At 35.9% G+C, this 26,892-nt stretch overlaps 1 protein-coding gene across 1 annotated transcript in view; it reads right to left on the reverse strand.

The window, feature by feature from the left end:
• LMTK2 (lemur tyrosine kinase 2) overlaps positions 1–26,892 on the reverse strand; it is a 194,389-nt gene that overhangs the window by 48,434 nt on the left and 119,063 nt on the right. The window contains exons 3-4 of the mRNA XM_044678966.1: positions 21,124–21,529; positions 21,001–21,079 (exon numbers count right to left, since the gene is read on the reverse strand). Of these exons, the coding sequence (XP_044534901.1) occupies positions 21,001–21,079; positions 21,124–21,529 (485 nt within the window). The remainder of the gene's footprint in view (positions 1–21,000; positions 21,080–21,123; positions 21,530–26,892) is intronic.

Genomic DNA, 26,892 nt, shown 5'->3' on the forward strand with positions numbered 1-26,892 from the left:
TTATTATAAAGATTTGGATATACCACAGATACCCTAAAAGCTAACATAAACACAGTTTTCAACATCACCTTTATAGGAGGATTTCACTGTACTTAATGTTCTATGGTAAGTGCCCAGAGGACTTATCCTATAAAATCTAAATCTAGAAAAATTTTCACAAACGGATCTATGATATTTGTCTACATTTACCATTAATACTTTATATCCATAAAATTACATAATTCCATATACATATTAAAAAAACAACTGCCAATAGGTAGAAAATAGAAAGAGGTTACAACATGCATGAGAACTGGAGTCTAAAATTCTATCAGTCAATCATTCAAGTGTAGGAGAGTCACATAATCAGATCTAAGCTTAAGAAAATGACTGGTAGCAGTATGTAGGATGAACTGAAATGAGGTAGTAGCTGTGTGAATGGAGAGAAGGGGTTGAATGTGAGACTCAACAGAGATAAAATATGGCAAGATATGGTAAATGACCAGATATATGCAGTAAAGGAGAATGAAAAGCCTAAGATAATGCCCACACTGCAAACCTGAGAGACTGGAATGATGGTGATACCTTTGACAGAAATGGAAAATTTGGAAGAAAGGAGAGCTTGAGGGGAAAGACATGGAAAAGAATTTTAAGGACAAAGGGCTTTTAATCATCCCCCCCTCCCCCACCGTTACAGAAAGTGTGTCCAAATGCCAATCCTTCAGTATTTCCCCCCACCTCCAAAATCACCCAAAACACCCAACTATAACAATACTATGCATATACTTCAAAGAGCTCCAAAACAGAGGAAAATCTAATGTATACGTTTAAAAATATTTATAATTTCTTGTTTTAGCAAAGCCCATTAATTAGAGAATGGCTAGACAAATTGTGGCAAATATAATGAAATGTTAATGCACCTCTGAAAAGTTCAGAAAATCTGGGAAAATTTGTTTGAGCTGAATGAAATATGAGAAGAGGAAAACATTATTCACAGCAATGTAAAGGAAAACAACTTTGTAAGACTTTAGAACTCTGATCAACCACAGTGATAAATCATGACTTGAGAAGACTAATGATGATGCATGCCTCCTACCTTTTGGCAAGAGGGATAATGGACAAGAGGTGTCGAATGAGATGTATATTTTCCAACAGCCAATATGCTGACTTGTTTTGCATGACCACACTTGTTACAAAGGAGGATTTCTATGGGACCTGGATAGAGAACAGGTGCTGAAAGATTCATGACAAAACAAACGGCAGAGCAGATCACAGAAAATAAAATGCAGTTTTGTTTGTATAAAAATGTAAATAAAACTGTTTTGTACAAACAAAACCAATGCAGCTAAAATTAGAAGGGTAGCAGGTAACTACAAAAAAAAAAACAAAACACCTTTGCAGTAAGTTTCTTTGAAAAAGGTCTTGTTTCTAAGACACATAGGAAACGGATTCAAATTTAGGAATGAGTCATTCCTCAATTGATAGTCAAAGGATATGAAAATTCAGATTCCAAAAAATTGCAAGTAAAAAAGAGCTGTGTGAAAAAAAATGCTTCAAATCCCTATTAATTTGAGAAATTCAAATTAAAACAAATCTGAGGTCCCACATCACATTCATCAGATTTTCAAAGTTAACACAAAAAGGAAAATCACAAACGCTAGAGTGACTATGAGAAAACAGGAACATTAATGTTCCATTAGCAGAGCGGGGAACTAATTCATCCACTCTAAAAAAGCAGCCTACACTCTATATACAGACACTTATAAAAATTGTTAATCCAGTCATTTTGGAGGGCAATTCAGAATTACGCTACAAAGTCACTATAACTGTGGATATACCATATCGATACTATGACTAGGTCTATTTCTTCTCCAAAGGGATCAAAAATATAAGAAAAAGAATAATATGTACAAAATTATCTACAACTGTGATAGAAAAGAAATGGAACCCAAAGGGATCACCATCCATTGGGGAATGGCTGAAATCATAGTATATAGTTATTCCTGTTGGCTCCCAGAGGAGCATAGGGCCGCAACTACCTCACGCCAACGGACTCTGTTTGCCTTGGTCGTCAGAAGATTTATCGACGAATTGGCTTCCCAAAGGCTTTCGCCAGCACGCGTCATGGACTCTGTTGGAGAGCAATCTTCCAGACTAGGCGATCATTGGTTTTGTTGGTTTAATGAGGTTGCCGTTTCTGTAGCAAGTGAGAACTCCGCCAAGGACGGTCCCAAGCCCGGCTGAAAAAGGAGGAGGGTTGGGCGTGGGGCTAGCAACCTCACCCCGTAAAAAAATCTCACTTGCTACAGAAATCATAGTATATGAATATAATGAATTACTACTATAAGCCTAGGAAGATGTATATAAAATGATGAAGTGTGAAGTGATCTGAACCAGAACAACTTATATAATAACAATACTGTAAAGACATGTAACTTAGAAAGACTTGAGACTTCTGATTAACACAAAGACAATTATTGTGCTTAGAGAACTCATTTTGTAAGATATGATTTTCACCTTCTGACAGACACGAAAGACTCAAGAGATATAATTTTTTTTCTTAAACTCAAACCCTCTGTCTTATAATAGTTCCTAAGTATTTATTCCAAGGCAAAAGAGAGTGGTAAGAATAAGACAATTGGGATTAAGTGACTTGTCTAGGGTCACACAGTTGAGGCTTGATTTGAACCCAGGTTCTCCAGACTCCAGGCCTGGCACTCTATCCACTATGCTATCTAGTTACTCCTAGAGGTATACTTTTGAGACAAATTTTTTAACACGGCCAGTGTAGAAATGTTTTATTTGACTATACGCCAGTCTTCTTGCTTTTCTTTCTTTTGGGGGGGGAGGGAGTGAGAGAAAATAATTTATTATTATTTGAAAAATACAATAGAATTTTAAAAAATAGTAGTGATACAAAAGAAAAAAATGGATTGCCACTAAAACATTGAAAAAATGTCCTGAACTTTTAAAAACATTCAGAATGGCACACAAAACATGGTAATTTGTTACTGTCTTGTTGAATTTAATATACACTTTGCCAAAAGAGTATCTATAACAAAAGTTAATGGTTTTATATAGGATTTTTTTGTTTTTCTTTGTGTATTAAAGCCTTTGTGTATGTTAAGAATTAAGTTCATAATAATTTTTTTAAATTACAAAGTTAATTTCAACAATTCTTTTCTCTCTGGAGGAGGAAAATCTGGAGCTGTAGAAACTTCTTCTACCAATGAAGATCAACAACTTCTCTGACAATGCTCGGGAGATTAACGATTAGTGATTTTTCCATGGTCATACACTTCTTATATATGAGAAGCACAAAAAAAAATAAAAATAATTTTCAGTGACTTCAAAATCCACATTAGCAAGTATTTCCATTACAAATCAGAACTAGTCAGAAATTTCTTTACATTTGCTGCATTTAGTTAGTTCTCTCCTTTCCCACTTTTAAAAAATTAGGAACTTTTCAGACCCACTATATAAATAAAACATTTCATGCTTTTCTTACCTATTGCAGTTCATGTTAGCCAGAGTAGTAACACAGTGTTTTCTTAAAACAAAAGCATGACACCAATGGTATGTATGTCTGAGTGGAAGGGATATTATATTCCCTTCATCCTAATAGAGCCAATGATTTAGAACTGAAAGGGATCTCAGAGCTTACCTAGTTCTTATTTTATAGTTAAGTAAAGTGAAGCCCAAAGAAGCTAAATGATTTGTAATAATCTTGGCAATATGTTCAGTGTCAACATAGGTTTTAAGTGTCAAAGTAAAAATTTGAGATACTAATGAGCTATCCACAATGTCTGGGCTCACTTTCTAAGGTCTCAAGCAAAGACAATAAAGTAATGTTATGTACTATATGTGCATATTTATTTATACATGTCATTTTCTCATGATATAAATGTTCAAAGCTTTCTCAATGTTGGAATATTTCAGAAAGATGTAGAACTATGAACTATGAAATACCCAAGAGTATCTTTTTTCCTATCTAAATATTGTGAACACTTATTAATATAAGATACATTCACTACTGTCATTCTGGCAATCATCACAAATGGAGAAATTTGGCAATAATGTTGCCTGATGATCCATTCCTTTTCTTTTCACATCAGGTTGGTTTCAGGAATAAGAAGAATGGGGAACATAAAGAAGAGAGGGAACCCACAAAAGGCTATCTCTCTCCTTTTTCTTTTCTATCACCCCTTTCCACTCCAGGAAATACATCAGTAAATTTAAATGGGTAAAGGATGGTGAACAAAGAAACTGGTCTGAACTGGCAAAATAAACTGAACTAGGGAGAATGAGATGAATGAGGAAAGACTAAGGCTTGTAGCCATGCAAACCAGTCCTGTTTTATCAACTAGCCAACCAAAGACAAATTTAAAGAGATAAAATAGAAGAAAATACATCATTTATAAGCATACAACAATAAACCATCCATATTTTCTTCTTGTATACCTATGAAAGCTGCACTGTACCACACAGAAGTCAGGAGAAAAAGTCAACACTACTTGGGACAGAATGTGTTGAAATGACATCACAAATATTTTAAACCACAAACTGTGATTATATTTTATCATGAGTTTCCTGCACACAGAATCTTAAGTCACTAAAATGTTTTTCTGTGCCTCAATGTAACAATACATTTGTTATAATGTTAACATTAAGCAATTTCAAGTCTCAGTAGTTTCTAATATTAGAAAGGCAGAGACAATGAACCAAAGCACTAAATATACTTGTTCATGCAGTACTGTGAATGCTGTAAATGGTGTTAGAGCGGATGAGTCAGAGATCCCAAAATGACACATAATCTAAACATTAACAGCTTAGGGAAATAAAACTGCACCTTGCACTAATTATGGGCAATTTTGTCCAACCTGTGCAAAGATCATTTTCAAGGTTTACCAGATCACTAATTTTTGCTAATATTAGGGGAAGGTTATATATTTGATTGTTGTTTCAACAGAATATTAGTAAAACCTTTTGATTTGGGCAAAATTGCTTATTTCTCTTGACATTTTCCATTAAGTTCTATACTCTTCCCCAAAAGGGGGTCTAATTTTTTAAAAACTCATTTAAAAATTTGTGTTCCAAATCCTCTCCCTTCCTTCAATTCCTCTCCCACCACTAGGGCAAGCAGTGTGGTAACCATTATATATGTGAAGTCAAGCAAAACATTTTCATATTAGCTATGTTGCCAAAAGAGGGGATGGGGGCAAAAAATTTTTAAAAAAAAGAAAAGAAAAAGAAAAAGCTTTAATCTGCACTCAAGAATTCATCAGTTCTCCCCCTTTATGGAGGTGGATAACATTTTTTATGAGTCCTTTGGAACTGTTGTGGACCATTGTATTGATCAGCACAGCCAAGTCTTTCACAGCCAATTATTAATACAACATTGCTATTTTAATAGACAATGATCTCCTGATTCTGCTCACCTTCCTTTGAATCATTTCATATAATAAGTCTTCTCAGGTTTTCCTGAATCTATCCCTTGGTCATTTCTTCTAGCATAATAGTATTCTATCACAACAATATACTACAACTTGTTCTGCTACTCCTCAATTGATAGGCATTCCTCAATTTCCAATTCTTTGCCATCATTAAAAGAGTTGTGATAATTATTTTTGTATATATAGGTTCTTTTCCTTTTATCTCCATTGGGATAAAGACACAGAAGTGGTCCTGCTGGCCAAAGGATCTGCAGTTTTATAGCTTTTTGGGTACAGTAAGTAAGAGGTCTATTTTTTTTAAACCCTTACCTTCCATCTTGAGTTGATACTGTGTATTGGCTCCAAGGCAGAAGAATGGTAAGGGCTAGGCAATGGGGGTCAAGTGACTTGCCCAGGGTCACACAGCTGGGAAGTGTCTGAGGCCAGTTTTGAACCTAGAATCTCCTGTCTCTAGGCCTGGTTCTCAAAAGAGGTCTATTTTTTACCTGAATCAGAAAAGTATAACATAGAATTCAAAAGAAATCTAAAGTCAATATAATGTGATACAAGTACTTTTCAGAAATTAGCCAGAAAAGTCAAAGGTTTCTAAGACCTGAACCAGACTCTGCTTTGAGGTCCACAAACACAAAGAATACAGATTGTTTTTTTTAAAACTACCTTCAACACTAAGTATTGGTTCCAAGGTAAAAGAGTGGTGAAGATTAGGCAACTGAATCTGTGTTAAATGACCTGGCCAGAGACACAAGGCTAGGAAGTTTTTGAACTCAGGTTCTTCCCATTTCTAGGCCTGGCTCTCAATCCACTGAGTCATCTACCTGCCCCTCAAATTGCTTTTGTTACCATATCTTTTTTTTTTTTAAAGGAAAAGAGGAAGGAAGGAAGCTGTCCAATTCATAGTACTTCATATTATTTGGTAATTTCAATGCACCTCTATGCTGCTAGCTCCTTTTGATGCTTACTGGCTGTTTAAGAAATGCAGTTATGCTCGTTAGAACTGCTTATATTTTCAACCTGAGAAATCTATTTTAATAAGAAAAGTTGTTGAAGGAAGCTAGCGTCCAAAAAACATTTTATTTTCTCTAAATTTGATCTATAAAAATTTAAGGAAACTTCTAGAATAGTTCAATGGGAGTAACAATCTCAAAAAAAATGTCACTTTTACTTAATCAAGGCTGAAAGGGATCTCTTGAGGTCAGATTACCTAACTCATCTTCCCTTGCTTTCCAGAATTCACAGTAGATTAAATATTGCCTTCAAAAGGTCTTGGCCTTTTCCTCTAAAAATCTGAAAAGATTATAAGAGAAACTAACATAAAGGCTGTAAGGCTTATAAAGTACTTACCTATTATCTCATAATGCTGCTGAGGTAAATATTTGCAGATGGGGAAAGTGAGTCTTGGATTAGGTGACCTAAGATTGAACACCAGGAGGCAAAATCTGAACTCATGTCTAACACTAGCACTCCTTCCTCTATCTTATGCTGCGCCCCTCAGCAGAGTCTATGATTACAAAATCTCCTTTTAATAACCTGTTCCCTGTTCTGGAGTCTCTGAACCTATAATTCTTGCTAGTTACCTTTAATTCCCTCATTATAATTTAAATTCATTTTATCTTGTCCTACTCTCTGTGCATAGCAAACAAGTTTCTCCTTTTAGAACAGTACTTTCTTTTAAGAGATTTTCAAGCCCCCACTGCCCATCTCTCTCCTAGATTGAAAAACTCTTAATCCTTTTAACCTTCCCTTACAACAAAAGTTCTTAATTTTTTTGTCTGTGTCAAGAAGCTCCCTTTTGGCAGTCTAGTGAAATCTGTGAACCTTTTCTTGGAATAATGTTTCTAAATGAATAAAATAAAAATAATTTAGATTACGATGGAAACCAATTATTTTGAAATACAATTATCAAAAACATTTTTTCAAAAAGTTCAGAGACCTCAGGCTCAGAAATCCTACCATATAGGATTATTTTATTCCTTTAAACATTTCTTAAACTAATTTTTTTTGACAGGGAGAAATCTCAGCTCTCTAGATATCAATTAAGTTACCGGGACCCAGATTTAGTTAAACATGAATACAGGTCTTTCTAGCATATAAAAGGAGAATTAAATCATGGTTTTTGCATGAAATATTGCTTTTTCACAAGTCTCTACTATACTTAAGAATACTAATAATTTATTCCTTTTATAATTTACCACATCCAATAAAACATTTTCTTTTAGTCTTCCAACCTATTTTAGGAGCTAATTTAATGCTCTTCAAAATAATAACCAATTTCAGGTCCATATAAATGAAGGAGTCTCGACCTCTATTTGTTATTTTGCACAAGCACTAATGCCCCCTTGGTTTTTACAAAAAAAAAAAAGCAAACTATGTTCTTCTCAAGAGAAATTAAATTAAATCTCTTCCCTTTTCAACCTGGCAATTTCGCACTAAGGAAAGATTCTCAATATAGGCAAATGTTACTTTCCAAGGATGCAGTCTTTCAGTTACTGTTCAGGATCCTTTCTTATTTCTACTTGAGACTATCATTAAAATGCAACACCAGGACACTGATTGCTACTGAGACACTAAGAAATAACTTGCCCAAAATAGTCCCCAAGAAACACCATTCAAAAGAATGGTACCACAAAGGTACAACAAAAATCTTTAGTTGAAAATGCTTTTCTTTTAAAAAAAATTAATATTCACTTTATTGCAAAAACTTCTGATCATCAAAGTCAGCTAAATTAGTAATCTCTTAGTGAACTGTCAGGATTTTAGAATCACAGAATCTTAAGAATTAAAGGATTTAAGTATAGCTCATCATTTTACAAGAAGGAAAGAGGCTTGGCGAAGTTAAATGACTTACTAAAGGCCAAACACCTACTTAACTGGAGAACTGAAACCAGAAATCATGTCTTCTGACTTTTGGTCTCATAGCCTTTTCATTAATTCATTCTGACTTTAAGGTACCTTAGAGATCCCTTAATAAACCAGTAATGTCAATTACCAATGATTTCTCCAATACCATCTGCAAATATATATTCTATTCACAATCTGAAACTACTGATGCAAAGGTTGAACTTTCCCTTATAGATCAATCAACTATTTCTTACTGAATAATAAAAGAAACCCCATTCATGTTACAAATTATGCTGCTTACCTGTCAGCTCCACTAGAAAAGTATTATTAAAAAAAAGGTTTATTAGAATGCTCTAATTTTTCATTCTTGAAAATAAGCCTCTATTTTCAGAAGAATTGCTGAAAGAGATTTGACTTATCAAAAAAACCATCATAAACATATTCTTTCCAACATAGTTGGGTATTATAAATACCTTATAGTTTATAAATTGAGCAGCTAATAAGATGATAGGTGGGTGCATCATAATTTTTAGTTTTTAAATCCCAAATTTCTATTTTTAAACCATTACTATTTAGTTTAAAACAGCTATTTTTTCTATTCTCAAAGTGAATATAAAGTAGTCCTACATTACTTTTTTTGTGAATCCTGAATATAGCAGAATTTAAAAAACCACAATCATTTATTTTTCTCCTTCCTACCTTTCCCTCCTCTCCTCAAAGGATAAAAGGAAATGTATAATCCTTATATCAAATAACCAGGGTCAAACAAAACAAATTCTGACATTGGTAAGATCTAAAAATATTTCCTATTCTACATATCAGTCCTTTATCTCTCTATCATAAGATGTATTATTGGGGCCCCTTGAATCATAGTTGATCAGAATTCTTCTTTCAAAATTGTCTAACAGTACAATGTAGGCTCTAAAGAAAGACTCTCAATATAGGAAAATGTTACTTTCCAGGGATGTAAGCTTTCAGTTATTGTCCAGGGCCCTCCTTTATTCCTACTTGAGACTAACATTAAAATGCAACTCCAGGTCACTGATTGCTACAGAGATACTAAGAAAAAACAAGCTTACCCAAAATAGTTTCCAGGAAACACCATTCAAAAGAATAGTACTACAAAGGTACAGCAAAGAAATTGACAGTTAAAAGTACAATACAAGGGGGCAGCTGGGTAGCTCAGTGGATTGAGAGCCAGGCCTAGAGACGGGAGGTCCTAGGTTCAAATCTGGCTTCAGACACTTCCTAGCTGTGTGACCCTGGGCAAGTCACTTGACCCCCATTGCCTACGCTTACCACTCTTCCACCTATAAGTCAATACACAGAAGTTAAGGGTTTTAAAAAAAAAAAAAAAGTACAATACAAATTGTTCTTGTTTTACTTGCTTCCCTCTGTATCAGTTCCTGGAAATCTTTCCAGGTTTCTCTCTGAAATTGTCTATTTTTTCATTTCTTGTAGTACAATAGCATTGTATTTCATTACATAATAACTTGAGTTGGCCATTCCAACAGAGAAGCACCTCCTAAGCTTCCAGTTCTTTACCACTAAAAAAGCTGCTGAAAATACTTTTGTACATGCAGATCCTTTTTTTTTGTTTGTTTCTGTGATTTCTCTAGGTTTTAGGCCTAGTAATGGTATCATTGGGGAAAAGGGCGGGCACAAATTAGTAGCTTTTAGAGCAGTGATTCCCAAAGTGGGCACCATTGCGCCCTGGTGGGTGCTGCAGTGATCCAGGGAAGCAGTGATGGTCACACTTTTTTTATATAACATTCTATTCTGAGTTCAATAAATAGTTTTATAATTCCCAGGGGGTGCTAAGTAATATTTTTTCTGGAAAGGGGGCTGTAGGTCAAAAAAGTTTAAATCAAAACCAAGTGATCACATAGAGCATTAAAATATAGTAAGAATACTATGCATATACAATATACATACATGCCAATTAGAGAAAAGAGTAAAAAGGATGAAATAAACCAGGATTATTTTTCACACTTAAACAATTTTTAATAAGTATTTCCCTATAAGATTAAAATGAATACTTTTTTCCCTTAGTGAGATTTTATAGATCTTCTGATTACAGAGGCCTTTCAATACTACATGCTATTCTGATATAATAACACACATCACCATGACTAATTAAAATATGAACTTTTACTAAAGAATTACTTCTTTAAATTTATTATTTAAAAATATCCTTCAGGAACTATAATTCATTTATTATTACAAATTGAAGAAAGTTAGCAGCTCTAACATGGTATTTGGGGGCAGCTAGTGGCACAGTGGATAGAACACTGAGTTTGGAATCCATAAGACTCATCTTCTTGAGTTCAAATCTGACCTCAGACATTTATTAGCTGGGTGACCCTGGAGAAGTCACTTAGCCCTATTTGACTCAGTTCTTTGAAAAATAATCTAGAGAGGGAAATGGAAAACTACTCCACTATCTTTGCCAAAAAAAACTCCAAATGTGGTCAGGAAGAGTCAAACACAACTGAAAAACTACTGAACAACAACATAATATTTCATGAATATTATTTAACTTGATCTCCGAAAATCTAGACAATCCTTAAGACATAGAGGCCATACCATTTCTGATCCCTAATTACAATCAATCAATTCTCTTCTACTATTGTGCTACAAGGAATGATGAACAAGATGATTTCTAAAAAGGGCTGGAAAGACCTATGTGAACTGATGCAGAGTGAAATAAGCAGAACCAGGAGATCATTATACACAGTAACTGCAATATTGTGGAACAATCGAATTGTGACAGACTTTGCTACTAACAGAAATAAAATGATCTAGAACTTCTAAGGACTTGTGAAAAAGAATGCTATCCACCTCCAGAAAAAGAACTGATGGAGTAGAAATATAAATGAAAACAATATGATTTATTGTTTCTTTATTTGGATAAATGTTTTGAGGTTTTGGTTTTATAAAGGAAATGTTTTGCATGATAATACACGTATAACTCAGAATGAATTGCTTGTCAGCTCCAGGAGGGGGGAAAGAAGAAGGGAAGGAAAGGGAAGGAGACAGTATGGATCTGGAGGATCTCACCACCTATAAAGAAACCCTTTTCCATGTGGATTCTGTTCTGAGCATCTTTCTTGAGAGTGGCAAACACATCTGAACAATTATACTTATTCTTGCATCACTCCTCGCTTGACATTTATAATTAGAGGGTTGGAAAAAATTTATCTCTGCTGTATCTTTCAAGGAACCTTGCATGACTTTAACAAATGTGAGAGATATCTCATTGAAGGAAAATTTGTATTACCAAATAAAATTCTGTTTAAGTCAACAAGCAATAAACATTGTATTTAATACACCTGTTAGTCATTTTGTGATTGCAAAGATATAGACTGCTATACAATATGTTCTGCAAAATTCAACTCATTCACTTATTCACATCTATATTAATGTTGCTGATCTATGTATAAATTATTTTCATTAAAATTCCAAAGATGGGAAAGTAGGCATATAGGATGTTTTCTCGATTACCTTTAAAAAAATGCAGTAGTAGTAATAACTAAAGTAGTTTTTCCCCCAAATACTCAGAAACCTATCTTCTTTGGGCAATATAGAGAATCAACTCGTCATTGAACAAATGATGAGTATGAATGAAAGAATGAATGATAAAGTATTTATCAACGCTTACTACATATCAGGCATTGTGTTTAAACACTGGGGCTACAAGTACAAGCAAGTAAGAAAGTTTCTTCCCTCAAGCTGCACACATTCTAATGGGAGAAAACAATATATAAAGGAGAAGAGAATAATGTGCAAGGCAGTTCAAATTGGGAAGCAATAAGGAGGACTGGTTCCAGGTAAGATAAAATTTAAGGTTATCCAGGGGCTAGGGTCCTAAAGACAGAGTTTATGGTCAGAGGAATTTGAGGATGAGAAGGATGGCAAAAGTACAGGTAGCATGGTCTAGAAATGGTTGAAGTGTGAGAAATTTCTACCATTTTTATCTGTTTGGTGTGGTCCTTTCAATTTTATCCCTAAATGTCTTCAGGATGATCTGGATTCATTGGGCTTAATATTGCCAAGCTCTTCTACAAGATTTCCCCCCCCTTATATCATTTATCAATATTTTCTGATGCAAATACAATTTTTAATCTTTGATCATCTTTCTCTGTAATAGTTTTCCATATGAACTTATTTTCTAGATCTCTATTGTATAGCTAGATCCTCAGCTGCCACATCTATTTGTTTGGCAAAGAGATTATCTGCCTGCTGATTAAGGCAGTTTCTAAGCTCTTTTGTTCTCACCATTGAGGTGACTGAATTATATGTTAGGAAATTAGTTACATCCTTGGGAAATTGTTAGTCTATTCCATTTCCCATTTTTCAGTATCATTTACATAAAGGCTGGAATCATTTTAATGACATTTCAGATCTTAATTTTTTTAATAATTCAGTTTTGATTTGATCTTTGCTCTAAAAAAAGTTGATTACTTGACTACACAAAGATAACTGACTCCCACACCTGTAAACTTGTTCCTTCAGAACCATTTTGATATAATTAATTCCATTTCTTGATATTTTACTTGGTGCTGCCATGCCCTGATTCTTTTCCCGAAGAAAATATTCACGATATATAGGCATCTGGTTTGTGTGTGTATGTTCTACAAACCTCTGCCCTTTTATGTTTTTTAAAGCCAAACCGCATTATCCAACATTTTTCATTATTTTTGCCTATGCCTTCCTTTGCATTGAAATCATCAAGTATTAAAGTATTAAACATTGTTTTAACTTGAAGATCCTTACTAAATTTTTCATGGATTGTCTCTATCATTTCAGGCTTTACAAGGGTTATTATCTTCATGGTGGTCTTTTTGGAAATTCTCATCACAAGTACTATAATATGAAGTGATTGCCATGAAACTGTATTTTTTTGTCATCTTCAAAAAGTTAAAAACAAAAACTGCCAACTCCTTTATTTGCCACTCTATGAACTAACTACCTTTCACAGAACTGTAGAATTTTGGAACTAAAAGGGACTAACCTGAGATCCAACCCATACACAAAAGGAATCTCACTATAGCATACCTGACAAGTGGTCATCCAACCTCTGCTAAGACACTTCTAAGGAGGAGCAACCCAGTAATTTCTGAGGCAACACATTCAATTTCGGGGTTGCTCTAGGAAACTAGGTGATGTAGTGGTTAGGGTGCTGGGCCTGGAATCAGCAAAATTCATCTTAATTCAGCTCAAATCTGGTCTCAGGTACTTCTAGCATGTAACCCTAAGCAAGATTTAACCCCATTTGCCTCAGTTTCTCAGTAAAATGAGCTGATAAATAAATGGCAAGCCACTACCTTTGCCAAGAAAAACCAAACAGAATCAAGAAGAACTGCATACAACTGAAACAAATGAACAACAAAAACCATTCAAAGTTTTTTTTTAAAACAATATGCCTGAATGTTGCCTCTTTCCAACTTTCACCCTCTGTTTCTAGTTCCCTAGGTCTCCTACTTATCCAAGTTAAACATTTCCAGTTCCTTCAAATAACTTTCATATAACTCATAGACTCATAGAAGATGGCCTTTCACCAATATATTTGCCCTAACCTAGAAACTCTCCATTGTACTAAAATGTATGCTCTGAATACCATTCCAGATATGGCTTGAGTAGGGCAGTAAAACTAAGCCTTTCAATGAAATTTGAAAGCCCATTAGTCTTTCATTTACCTGCAACTTCCTTTTGCTTTCTGTCTTCATTTACAGAAAGAATGTCAATATTGATGTGATTCAGTTATTTTAATAGCATGCAACCCATAGCTCACTGGACAAGGATTTCCCATTTAAAATATCATCCATGCTACATGAATGTTTATATTCTAAAAACTGTGATTCTTGGCACATTTACACTTATTTATAAAAAAAAATTGTAAAAAAATGTTCCTCTTTGCATCACAATGTGGTTGTTTATTATATATACTTCTAGATTGGTATGAAATAAGTTGGATGCCTTAGGAAGAATTCAGGCTGTCAGCCTAACAATCTGAATGTTAGGCTAAAGAATATGCATTTTGTTCTGTAGACCATAGGGAGTCACTAAAGATTTCAGAGCACAGAAGGCAAGAGACCAGCAACAATGAGAGCAAATAGAAGACTATTCATACCTAGACTACTGCAAGTGATGTAGGCTTGGAAAAGGGTAACAGAAGTGGAAACAGAAAGGACAATTTCAATATCATGGCTTTAAGTACCTAGATTGTGTGATAACAATAGTTCTTATCTCTTTTTTAAGTTCAAATATTAATTCTGAATGAAAAGTAGAATTTCTATATTAATTACTGCTAAAAGCCTTAAACCATTAAAGTTTTTTCACTGATCTGCCTGTTGGTATGGCTACAATTGCAGTGCCAAGGCATGATTCCAAATTAGTCACTGGCTCCAATTTTAAAATATATTATATCATTATAATACTCTAATATACTTGCTTCATCATATTTTCTTAGCTTGCTTTTAAGAGTGTCAACAAGAAGGTTCAAGGACAGGTTAACAATGGAATTTATAACCAGAGCTTTGTAATTAGTAGTGTGGACATTTCAGACTAGGAATCTTTTTCTAACTTTCCCTATTTCATAATACTTTTCCCCTTATGAATGAGATATTGAGCTAGACTATATAAAAAAAGAGATCTATAGACAGCTGAAAGATGGGGGAAAACTACAAAAAGCTAAAAGCCAGGAGCAGCTATTTCCCATGTGGAAATCACACTAACTTTAAAAGTTTGCATTTCTTTGTTTTTATCCCACATATAGATAGCATGTCTACTAAATGTTCATTTTTAACTATGCAACCCTCAGAGATGTTTTATTCCAACAGAATTCAGTATTTATCCTTCAATCTATTTAACTTAGATGGATCTTTGTTCAGTTTAAGAATGTCAATTAAAGCCAGAAATTTTTTTTACTTAGAACTACTATAACTTTGAAATGCATCCCCCCAAAATTATTCCATATAACAGAATAACATATTATTCTAATAAAACCCCAGTATATTATACTGAGATCAGCATGAATTTATACAACTTCTTCTCAAAGGCTCAAATGGGGGCAGTTAGGTAGATTGGGAGCCAGGACCAGAGACAGAAGGGTTCAAATCTGGTCTCAGACACTTCCTAGCTGTGTGATCTTGAGCAAGTCACTTAACCCCCATTGCCTAGCCCTTACCCCTCTTCTGCCTTAGAATGTATTCATTCTAAGGCAGAAGGTAAGGGTTAAAAAAAAAGGGTTCAAATAACTTCTTGTTCTTCCATCCATCTATAAATGACCAATGTACAAAATTATTTCAAGAATTCATTATTAAATCTATATATACTAGTCATGAAGGGTTTTCTTTTGTCAACACATCATGGAAAAAGTTTTCTTTGTGACTAAAATGGAATTAATCCAAAAAATGCTAGGCCTATCCTGTTACCTCCCTTCTAGAAGTGGCTCCCTTAGCTGAGCTCCCTTTCCCTCTTTGAAATGATACAATTTACCATTATTAGCCAAGCACAGGTTATGAAGAGGGGAATTAAAAAATATAACCATGACCTCAACTAAAACTACAACCACCACCAAACATTTACATAGTGCCTACTATGTGCTGGCCACTGTGCTTTATAAATATTATCTCATTTGATCCTCACAACAACCCTTCAAGGTAGGTGCTATCATTCTCTCCATTTTAAAGATGAGGAAATGAGGCAAACAGATTAAGTGACCTGTCCAGGGTCACTCAACTCACAAGTGTCTAAGGACAGATTTGAACTCAGGCCTTTATATAAGTTCTCAACTCAGCAAGTACAAAACAAAATACTGATCAGATACTTTTATTTATAGGACTAAATTCACAAGGTCTTATTTTGAGGATTCATTCCCAACTGTTTCAGAATTTGGGATATATAATCCAGAGAAAATATATTTTCCTTTTTCACTTACTTGCAATGCCCCCTCATTACATCTACAACAATTATCTTAACTACTCTGCCCACAAACCTCTAATGACCTAACAACTCTTTCACTCAAAAAAGAAACGAAAAGAAAGTCAACACTGGCAATACAAGCAAAACTTAGGAGTTTGATATACCTATGTAGATGAACTAAAAAATACTAGAACTGAGCTTTCTATAAGATATATTTTTTCTTATCCATTATGCTAAAAGTAGTCACAATAATTACAACTAAATCATCTAGAGAATATCTCTAACAAAGATGGAAAAACTCATTTATATGGAAATTATGATAGAAATAGTTTGAAGCTGCTAAAATCAATATGTTGAAGCTTACATTTCACTACACTCTCCCTTTAATTTAAAAGCATTTTCAAAATTACAAGTCTCTGTTTAGTCTAACCATAGAGCCCCAGTTTCACATATTCAAGTTTAATCAGTAGCTGATTCCCACTGGCTTCACTGAGACTTCCATAAAGTCCTTTATCTGGAACTGCTGAAAGCTTCTTCTGTACTCTGTGACCTAATATCTCACGGAACAATAGAAGTAGGTTTCCTTGCCTAACTACTGCCCTAATATCACTAAGATACTGTGTACTTATAGAAGAGCCTTCTCTATAAGAAAGCACTCAATCTTTCAAAACAATTTAAAGTCTCTCCACTTGGTAAGAAGTCTGAGAATGGTGCAGATATAAAAGATATATGCATATATAGATAAATGCTAAGATAAGCAGAATCTAATGAAAACGGAGGTCCAGGAAAAAAATTTCAAACTTAACTTCAGAAATATTATAACAATGAATTTTATCTTTTTACTTTTTTTCCCCCTGAAGACATCTAGGATGAGATTGCCTGAAAACACTAGACCTGCAGGAAATATGGATTAGGAGGAAAAAAAAAAGACTCCAGCTCATAGGCTTCAAGGGCATCTCTAAAAAACAAAGGGAGAAAGAACCAAGAGGTTTATGAAGCAAACTCCTTCTGGCCTGATAGGTGAGCCCAACCCATATATTTACCATAACCATTCAGAAACATTATAATTAAATGACTTTCAGAATTTGAAATAATTAAGTAAAATCAAGCTCCTGGCTTTTCTGTGACATTTATTTATCCATGATGACTATCATTTATAAAGAGACATGGCTAAAAATACTTGAAATTCAAAGAAAATTCTAATGCTTGATTTTAGCTTATTATTTCAAATTACTTCTCTACCATTATCTTTTTTTTAACATATGGAAGTCTCAGTGAAGCCAGTGGGTAGTAATAAATAATAAAAGTGAATAATGAGAAGTCTCAACAAGGCTAAATGATACCTAATAGCTTTGTAATTTTTGTATATGTAAAAGAAAATCTATGCTAATCATCTTTCCCTTTCCCCCCCAAAAAAGAGCAAAAGGAAAAGAAAAGCAATAAATGTCTATATAAAGGATTTAGATAAAAGATACAACTGACCTTGGTTCAATCTTTTTTCAGTTATTTTACTCTTCATGACCCCATTTGGGTTTTTTTTTTGGCAAAGATAATGAAGTGGTTTGCCAATTCCTTTCCCAGCTCATTTGACAGACCAGGAAACCGAGGCAAATAGGGTCAAGAAACTTGCCTGGGGTCATACAACTAATGAGTGTTTGAGATCAGATTTGAACTCAGGAAGATGAATATTCCTGACTCTAGGTCTAGTACTCTAATACCCACTTAGCTGCCCATAACTGTCCTTAACAATTCCAATTTCATTACTCCCTGACTTTTTAACAGGCTGTCCTTCTGAAAGGCCGAAATGCATTTCTTCATTTTCATACATAAAATATACTACCCCATCCCTTACAATCCTAGTTTCCTTCAAAGATCAGATGGAAGACTAGCTCACTCCTGAGATGAAACTTCTCCTGATTCTTGACCACAGCTGCTGCCTTGCCCCAAAATTACCTTGTATTTATTTCGTATATATCTGTATATATTTATATATGTACATATTGTCTCCCCTTTTAGAAAGACATATCCTTGAGTGTTGGGACTATTTCATTTTTGTTTCTGCAATCCTAGAATCTAGGACCATGGCAAGCACAAATGACCAATTAAAAAAAAGATAGGTATTTATCCTTTTTTACAACATTTGATGATTCCAATCACGTGTATATATTCACTGAGAAGTCTGTCTTACACAAGACAATGTATGTTATATTTTGAGTCTGTCATTTCCCCAGAATTTTACCTTGATAATTATTAGTTAAATCTTTCATCTAGTTAAGCCCTCTAATCAAAAGAATTCAGTATATCACAAGATGATCATCTACTGGGAAAACTTTTTATTTTTACAAAACTTGACATGATAATCCTAGATGCCAACAAATTATAAAGCAATATTTATTATTTATATCTGTAGCCTGATTTTTAGTATAAGAATCCAGAACATTAGAAGTTTTTCCTTTTTATACTATTCAGGCAAAAGCCGATGTTTCATTTTTCCCCCCCTAAACCTTACCTTCCATCTTGGAGTCAATACTGTGCATTGGTTCCAAGGTAGAAGAGTGGTAAGGGTAGGCAATGGGAGTCAAGTGACTTGCCCAGGATCACACAGCTGGGAAGTGTCAGAGGCCATATTTGAACCTAGGTCCTCCCATCTCTAGGCCTGGCTCTCAATCCACTGAGCTTCCCAGCTGCCCCGTTTCATTTTCTTTTATATTTCATTTTCTTTTATACGTTAAGCATCCACATGAATTTACAGTACTGAAGGGTAGGAGTTGACATTTATATAGAATTCACAAATAGGCAGTTTTTGTTACTTTAGAAGACCATTGAAGGTTTTAAAAAAGAAGTCCCCAGACATCCTGAGAACTGACAATTGTACCATCATTGTACCTACAAGTAACCTTTATACTAGCCTTCTGTTCATTCTTTATGTCAATCAATCCCTGATACATTCTTCCTAGGAGCTCCTAGTAGGCAGGACTTTCAAGTTGTTTTGTTTTAATCTTATCTCTAGTCTATTATATAGTACCTAGTATATAACAGGATCTTAAATATTTGCTGAATTGGCTTCAAATGCCTTTTTTATGCCTTCTTTTTTCATTCTTTCTTTTGCCTTTAAGGATGCTATATCAATCTGCTCTGGGCAAAATGAAAATTCACCTTTCTTTTTATCTACTAGATAAGAAAACAAAATTCCCCTTACAGTAAGCTTGGTCTAGGCAGTTGTATCTCTCAGTCAGGAAGGTCTGGGCTCAAATTCCTTCAGGGAAAATTACTGACTTTGTGATCCTGGGCAAGTTGATTAATCTCTCGCCATTCTAGGCAATTCTTAAAGATTATAAATTGCAAAAGTGGCAGTAATCTATATTGGTAGAAGGACTTCCACATCTGGTAGTTTCCTGTATCAATGAAATCACAGGTCCAATCCCTGGTCCTATAACTGGCTCTCAATTAAAAGCCATTCTTTTAATAGCAAGTTGGATCAAATTCAGTGATATTTGTCTCAATGTAGATTTTTCTCCAAAGCTTTCTTGAATATATACATTTAAATTCAATATGATCAATTAATGGTACTAATTCTACAAAGGCTTTTTTGCTTTCCAAAATTTCTTCTTCCGACAATTTGACACTCAATAAAGATAAACCCTAAGAAGGTCCCTAAATAGTTAACATCTGTCTCTCTTATTTCAAACCAGCTGCGATTCATATAGAATGGCAAATTACTGTAAATATAAGGGGAAAAAAGGGCAGGGGGGGGGTCAAATGCAGATTGTTTTTCTGGGTCGATGTACTCTTGGGGGAAAAAAACCCAACCAATTCCCCAACATAGATCATGGAAGAAAGAGGTAAAAACAAAACAAATGAAATTACTACAAAAATAAATTTAATCCTCTTTAGACTGGATTCCCAATAATTGTACAAACATCTTATTCTGACTATATGATTTCAACAAATAGATAATTTACTCAAAAGGTTCAAAACTGTCATCTTAATTTATTTTGTAGGAAATTTTTAAACACAAGAAACCTAAACGTTTGTTTTAAAATTGTAAACAATTAAGTTTCAAGAAGCTATAGAAGAATCAGGGCTACCCTTAGTCACTTACAATTTAGTATGAAGACGAGATTTTAAAGCGTTCTTGCAACAAAAGAAGTGAAAATCCCAAAGCAGGCAGGTAGATGACAGAAAAAAAAAAAAAAAAAAAAGAAAAGGAAGAAAAGGAAGCTCAACTGCCATAAAGGGAGAGCTCTGAACCCAAGGAAGCTAAATTGCCGTGCAGAGATGTAGGCTCCGAACCCACGTACAACAGGTATAGAGCTGGTACTGCAGTTGCTTCCGGAAAGCAACAGTGAGGGGGAGAGAGGGGGGAAGAAGCTTAGCTATCCTTTCGACACATCCTTATCTTCCTAACCAAACTCCCCATTCTCTCCCCATATCAATGCAGCTTCAAAGTCTCCCCGAAACAAATATACCCCAAACCAAAGGTTCGTTTCGTTGAGATTTCACGCCTTCCCCTCACCAGCTTGCCCTCTCTCCTGCGGTACAGGCTTTTCCCAGCCTCCTCCCCTCTATCCCCAGAAGATGTCGGGTTGATTCCCATTTGTTTCCCTTTTCCTCCCTCCCTTCGCCCTGACAAAGTCTTCGAGGTGGCATCCCAATTTCCAACCTGCTCTATAAAAACATCCCATTTCCCCTTTCTTTTTCAAGACTATTGCCCCTTCCCCTCCCCCCCCCCGCCCCCGGTTTCTCTCAGCCCTCCCTCCCTGGCCTCCTCCAAGACCCTAGCAGCGGGGTCCCTTCCTCTCACCTGCACCTGTTTGCGGAAGTGGCGCGGTCCAGGCGCCCGGCAGCAACAGCAGCAGCAGGAGCAGTGGCCGAGGCGGCGGCTGCGGCCGGAGAGCGCCCAGCGGCCCCGGCATCTCCCCCGCACAAGTGGAGGCGGCAGCTGCGGCGAGGTCTCTGCGGCCGGAGCCGGCAGGTGTTGGATCCCGGCTCCCCGGGCCTGTCGGTCAGGCTGTGTGCCGGTCCGTCGGTCCGCGGGCGCTCCCTCCTTTCTGCTCTCCCCTCCCTCCCTCGACTGCTTCAGCGGCGCCCGCGCCGGCTCCTGAAAACAAATCGCTGTTTCCAAATCCCGGCCCGGCTCCTGGTCCGTCCCCGACGCTCCAGCCCCGGAAACAGCATCTTTCCCATCAGCGTCGCAGGGTCTGTCGCTTGATACTGCAGATGCGGCCCCTATCGCCTCCGCCTCTGCCACCTTCCTCTCAGCAGCCGCTGCTCGGAGCCCGGAGCCCCAGCAGCAGCAATGCTGCCGCCACCGCCGCCGTCGCCATGATGGGCTGCGTCATGTGACGTAGGCGGGAATGAAATCCCGGGATTGATGGTTAAGGGAGCGAATTGGAGGGCAATTCGGTCGCTCCTGGAGGCCCTGCCCACCTCCTTAGCGGCTAAGGGAGGCGGGGGTGAGGAGCGACTTCTGCAGCGGGAGGGAGGGTGGGGAATGAAGGGAGCAGGTATCAGTCATAGCGCCCCCTGCAGGCAAAAAGGTGGTAGGAACGTACTCGTGGGTGGAATAAAAATCTAGGCTGCATCTACTTCCAAAGAAGTCATAGATAAAAAGAAAGTCCACAAATACTCCAAATATGATAGCAAATAAAATAAAAATAGCAGCATGTTTATGAGAGCTAAGAATTGGAAACAAAGTAGATGCCTAATTAGAATGGCTAAACAAATTGTAGTACATTAATATAATGGAATATTTATTGTGGGGTGAGAAATGTGTATGATGAATACAAAAAAGCATGAAAAGATGTATATGAACTGACTGCAGAGTGAAGTAAGTAGAGTTTGGGAACCGATATACACAATGTAGTCATTTACAACAATGTAAACGCATTAAAACAACAACAAAAACCAAAAGTAAAAGTAACAAAATTATAAATATCACAAAGGACTTTCCTTAATGTATAGAAGAGGATAGCCACAACCTAACCTTTCATGGATGTGGGAGATTCAGAGCTGTTATACATAGCACATGTTTTCAGACTTTTTCGATGGTGTCCATCAGTTGTGCCGACTTTTTTTTTCTCCCTGGGAGTGGTACAGGGAGAGATACTTGGGTTATAAAGATAGTGAAACATAACTATAGTGAAACAAATAACAAAGAAACCTGTAAGCTCCTTATTGAATGTTCCACGAATTCAGTTCAGCCAAGTTAAATATTTTGTCACTCACTATACTAAACTCTGGTGTAGTGGAAAGAGATTAGAATTAGGAAGACCTGGTTCTTTGCTGAATTCTACAGGCTGAATTTGCCCAATTTACAGGCTCATAAAGATAGAACTACATATAATTTAGGTAAAGTCTTCAGAGGCATGTGCCATCAAGCTTGCCTTCTTGCTTTTCCTTATACAGGATTGCTCATTTTCTTTCTCCAGATTTTTGCATGGGGCTACTCTCATAATATTCAATTAATGACCAAGTCCTGTGAAGTCTTCCTTTGTAATGTCTCCCAAATTCCTGCCATGTTTTTCATTGCCAACTTCTACCATTCTTGTTCAAGCCCTCATAATTTCATACTAGTTTCACCCCAATGGCTTCCTAACTGATCACAGTGCCTCTAGTCTCTGCCCAACTAATCTATCCTTTTCACCGTACCCAGTTCTTAAAACACTGGTTTCATTATATCTCTCCCTTGCTAAAAAAGCTTTCAACAGCTCATTTATTGATTTGACATGTGGGTTCATCTCTGTGAGGAACTTCTGGTATGGAAACTCTCTCCATTGATTCAAGCCTATCAAGAACTCATTTGTAATTTATAGTCTTAAAAAGTTGCCTGGAATACTGAGATAGTAAGTGGCTAATTTGTTTATTTATTTATTTATTTTGTCAATAATCACACAGTTAGTATGTATCACAGGCAGAACTTAGACCCATGTCTGCCTGACTCCAAGGCCAGCTCCCCATTTCCTATGGGGAATTCTTAGTTTGGCTTCTTCTTCCTCTTTTTTTTTTTAAACCCTTACTTTCTGTCTTAGTAACAACTCTGACAGAAAGGCAAAGGCTAGGCAAACTAGGTTAGTCACAAGGTTAGGCAGTGTCTAAGGTCAGATTTGAACCTAGATTCTCCTGACTTTGGCCTGGCTCTCTATCCACTATGCTGCCTAGCTGCCCCCTTAGCCTGGCTTCTAAGATTCTCTTCATTCTGTTCCCAATACTTTTCTAACTTTATTTTTCACTATTCTCCTATTATTCTCTACTCCTATCCCATCATTCTATTATACTTTTTGTCCAAGAAGATCCTATACATTTCCATCTTCAGACTTTTCTCTATGCTTCCCTGATGCTTATTCTTCCTTCTTCTCACTTCCAGAAATTGTCTTTGAAGATTTTCTCAGATTTCACCTCCAGGAAAATCTTTCTTAATTACTTATAGTTCATAATGTTCCCTCCCTCCCTAACCTCACCACAACAATAAGTATTATTATCCCCATTTTAAAGATGAGGAAATTAGCCCAGAAAAAGCTAAATAACATGCCCAGAATCATATAGTTAATAAACCTCAAAGGCAGAATTTGACCTCAACTTTTCCTGATAAAGATTTATTTTTTATTTGTTAATTGGCAAAAGTTTACCTTATCTCTGATGTGTTATCATCCTCTATTGTTACTGACTCATTATGTAATCTTGTTTGTGGCTGTTATGAATAGTTTGGGGGCAGAGACTGGGCATTAGATACCAAATCACCCTTCTATGTCTAATAGACTGCTTTGTTCATAGCAGGTACTCAATAAATAACTAAACCAATGAATGACAAGCCAACAGAAAAGTGAAGAGATCATTAGCTGTATGGAGCTTAAAAATTTACAAATTTTTGGGAGGACCTGGGTTCAAATATGGCTATAGACACTTCCTAGCTATGAGACCCTGGGCAATTCACTTAACCCTGATTGCCCAGCCCTTACTGCTCTTCTGCTTTGGAACTGAAAGGTAAGTGGTTTTTAAAAATTGTTTTTTAAAGGAATTTAGAATTTTGTGTGGAATTATTTGTCTGAGGAAAACAAAAATCTAATGGTCCAGGAAAACCATCCTATCACTTTGCTCACTTAGGGAAGAAGACTTAATGTTTTTTGTTTTTTTGTTTTTAATTTAAGTTTGAAGAAGAAAGAAAGTACTAAACCACAGACTTCTTGAAGATAGAGAGAAGGGGACTAATTTGTGAACAGCCTGTGAATATGCAGCTTGGGCAAAATGAGAAGACCAAGTCAAAAAAAAAAATAGAAATGCCTGATAGAAACTTGGAAGTTGTCAAGTCAACAAGCATTTATTAAGCATTTACTATATGTCAGGCACTGTGCTAAACACTGTAATACAAATACGAGTATCTCTTCCACATCATGACTTTCTTCATCGAAGTTTTGATATGTTATCGGTCAGTATAATAAATTAAATGGAAATTCTGGGGGAGTTTTGAGGAAGCCATACCTGAAGGCCAGCAGATAACAGAAAAATTTTAGAAATTCAGAAATGCATATAAGGTACTGTAAATATCCCATAAAAGAGAAAGAAAAAAATTCAGAATTCTTTTCGGGCACAAAAGGAAAAACAAAAAATTTTATTCAGATTTTCCAGATCAATGGGGAACTTGAATCCTTGATGATGTGAAAGGGATGCCTGTACAAGCAAAAAGAAACAGTCCTTGTCCTCAAGGAACTTCCATTCTAATGGAAAAGACAAGACATAAAACCTTAGTGGGAGTGGTAGGGGAAAGTCCTGGTGTGAGGGGGCATGGTAGAGAAAGTCCTGAGAGTCAGGAATGGAGCTTTGGAGAAGAATGTAGACTTGGCTGGCTTGAGGGATTTTTAAATTTTATTTTAAAATTTTTTGTATATATGTATGTATTGAGGACTTTCTTTAAAATGGATGCCCTGGACTATACTCAAAGGGCTATAAAACTGTGCCCACCCTTTGTGCAAAAATATTTATAGCAGCTTCTTGTGTAGTGGAAAAGAAATGGAAATTGAGGGGATTCCCATCAACTGGGGAATGACTGAATGGTCATGGTATTTGATTATAATGGAATAATAATGTGCTATTAAAAAAATGATGAGAAGGATGATTTCAGAAAAACCTGGAAAGACCTACATGAACTGATAAAAGTGAAGTGAATAGAACCAAGAGAATATTGTACACAGTAATTGCAATATTGTACAATGATCAACCATAAATGACTTGGCTATTTTCACCATTGCAATGATCCAAGACAATTCCAAAAGACTCATGATGAGTCTAAAGAAAGAACTAATGTAATCAAAGCAAACAATTTTTCACTTTACTCTTTTGTGTGTTTTGTTTTAGTTTTGTATGAATCTTCTTTCACAGAATGACCAATGTGGAGATATGTTTTGCATGATCATACAAGTATAACCTAGTTCAAGTTGCTTGTTGAGTTAGGGAGGAAGGAGAGGAGAAAGGGAAGGAAGGAGAGAATTTAGAATTCAAAATTTTGGAAAACAAATGTGAAAAATTGTTATTACATGTAATTAGGAAAAATGAATATTATATTAAATAATTAAAAAAATTTTTAATGGAGGTTCTGGAAAGAATCAAGCAATCAGAGGAAGGGGCTGCAGAGACAGTTTAGTGGAGAAGTTCAGAGGAGGAGTGAATTTCCAGAAAGAGGAGGCAGTAAGAACATAGTAGAGAAGATTCAGAGGGTCAGGAGTGAAGCCTAAAAAGAAAATCTACTAATAGCAATGTTTGCAGGAAGTCCCTTCATTTTTAGTTCTCATCTTTTTTGATGGAGAAAGTACTGAACTTCAGAAAGAAACAGTCTTGGAACAAGTTGGTGACTGATATTTCTATTATTATTTTTGAGACTTGGTCTCATTTTGCCCAAGCGGCATATTCAGGGGGAGGTTCACAAACCAGTCCTTGTCGTGTTCATCACGGGAAGTTTCATATGTTTCATTTCCAACCTGGATTGGTTACCACATGCCTAGGCAATTTGGTGGCCCTCTATAATAGATTTTAACTCAACATGACTCAGAACTACCATGTTCAAGTAGATTTACCAGCCTCAGCCTCTTCTATAAGCAGTGTGTACTAGTGTGCCCCCACGCTTGCTTCTTGTTTTGATTTTTTCATGTCTGTCCAATTCTTCCTGACCCCATTTGGGATTTTCTTAGCAAAGATGCTGGAGTGGTTTGCCATTCCTTCTCTCTCTAGCTCATTTGAAAAGTGAGGAAACTGAGGCAAACAGAATTAAGCGACTTGCCCAAGTCGCAAGCTAATAAGAGTCTGATACTGAATTTGAACTCTTTTCTTCCTGACTTTAGGCTTGACACTCTATCTGTTGTACCATTAACTTGGCTGTATTGTCCTTTAATATTTAATGTCATTTGTACTTTTGGGCAATCAAATCACAGGTCCATCCTAAAAAAATAAGATTATAGATTTAGAATAAGAAGGGATCTTAGGGTTCCAACTCCCTCATTTTAGAAATGAGGAAACTGAGGTAGAGAAAAGTTAATCAATATGCCCAGAATCACAGAGTTAGATTGCATCAAAGGAAGAATCTAATCCCAATTAGTCTGCCCAATTCCAAACCCAGTACCTGATCCACCATACTACATTACCTCTATTATTATAGTTGTTAGTAATAATTATAATTAAATGCCAGTGATATATTAGGAAATAAATA

Source organism: Gracilinanus agilis, chromosome 1 (assembly GCF_016433145.1).
Source record: "Gracilinanus agilis isolate LMUSP501 chromosome 1, AgileGrace, whole genome shotgun sequence".
Classification (NCBI taxonomy): domain Eukaryota; kingdom Metazoa; phylum Chordata; class Mammalia; order Didelphimorphia; family Didelphidae; genus Gracilinanus; species Gracilinanus agilis.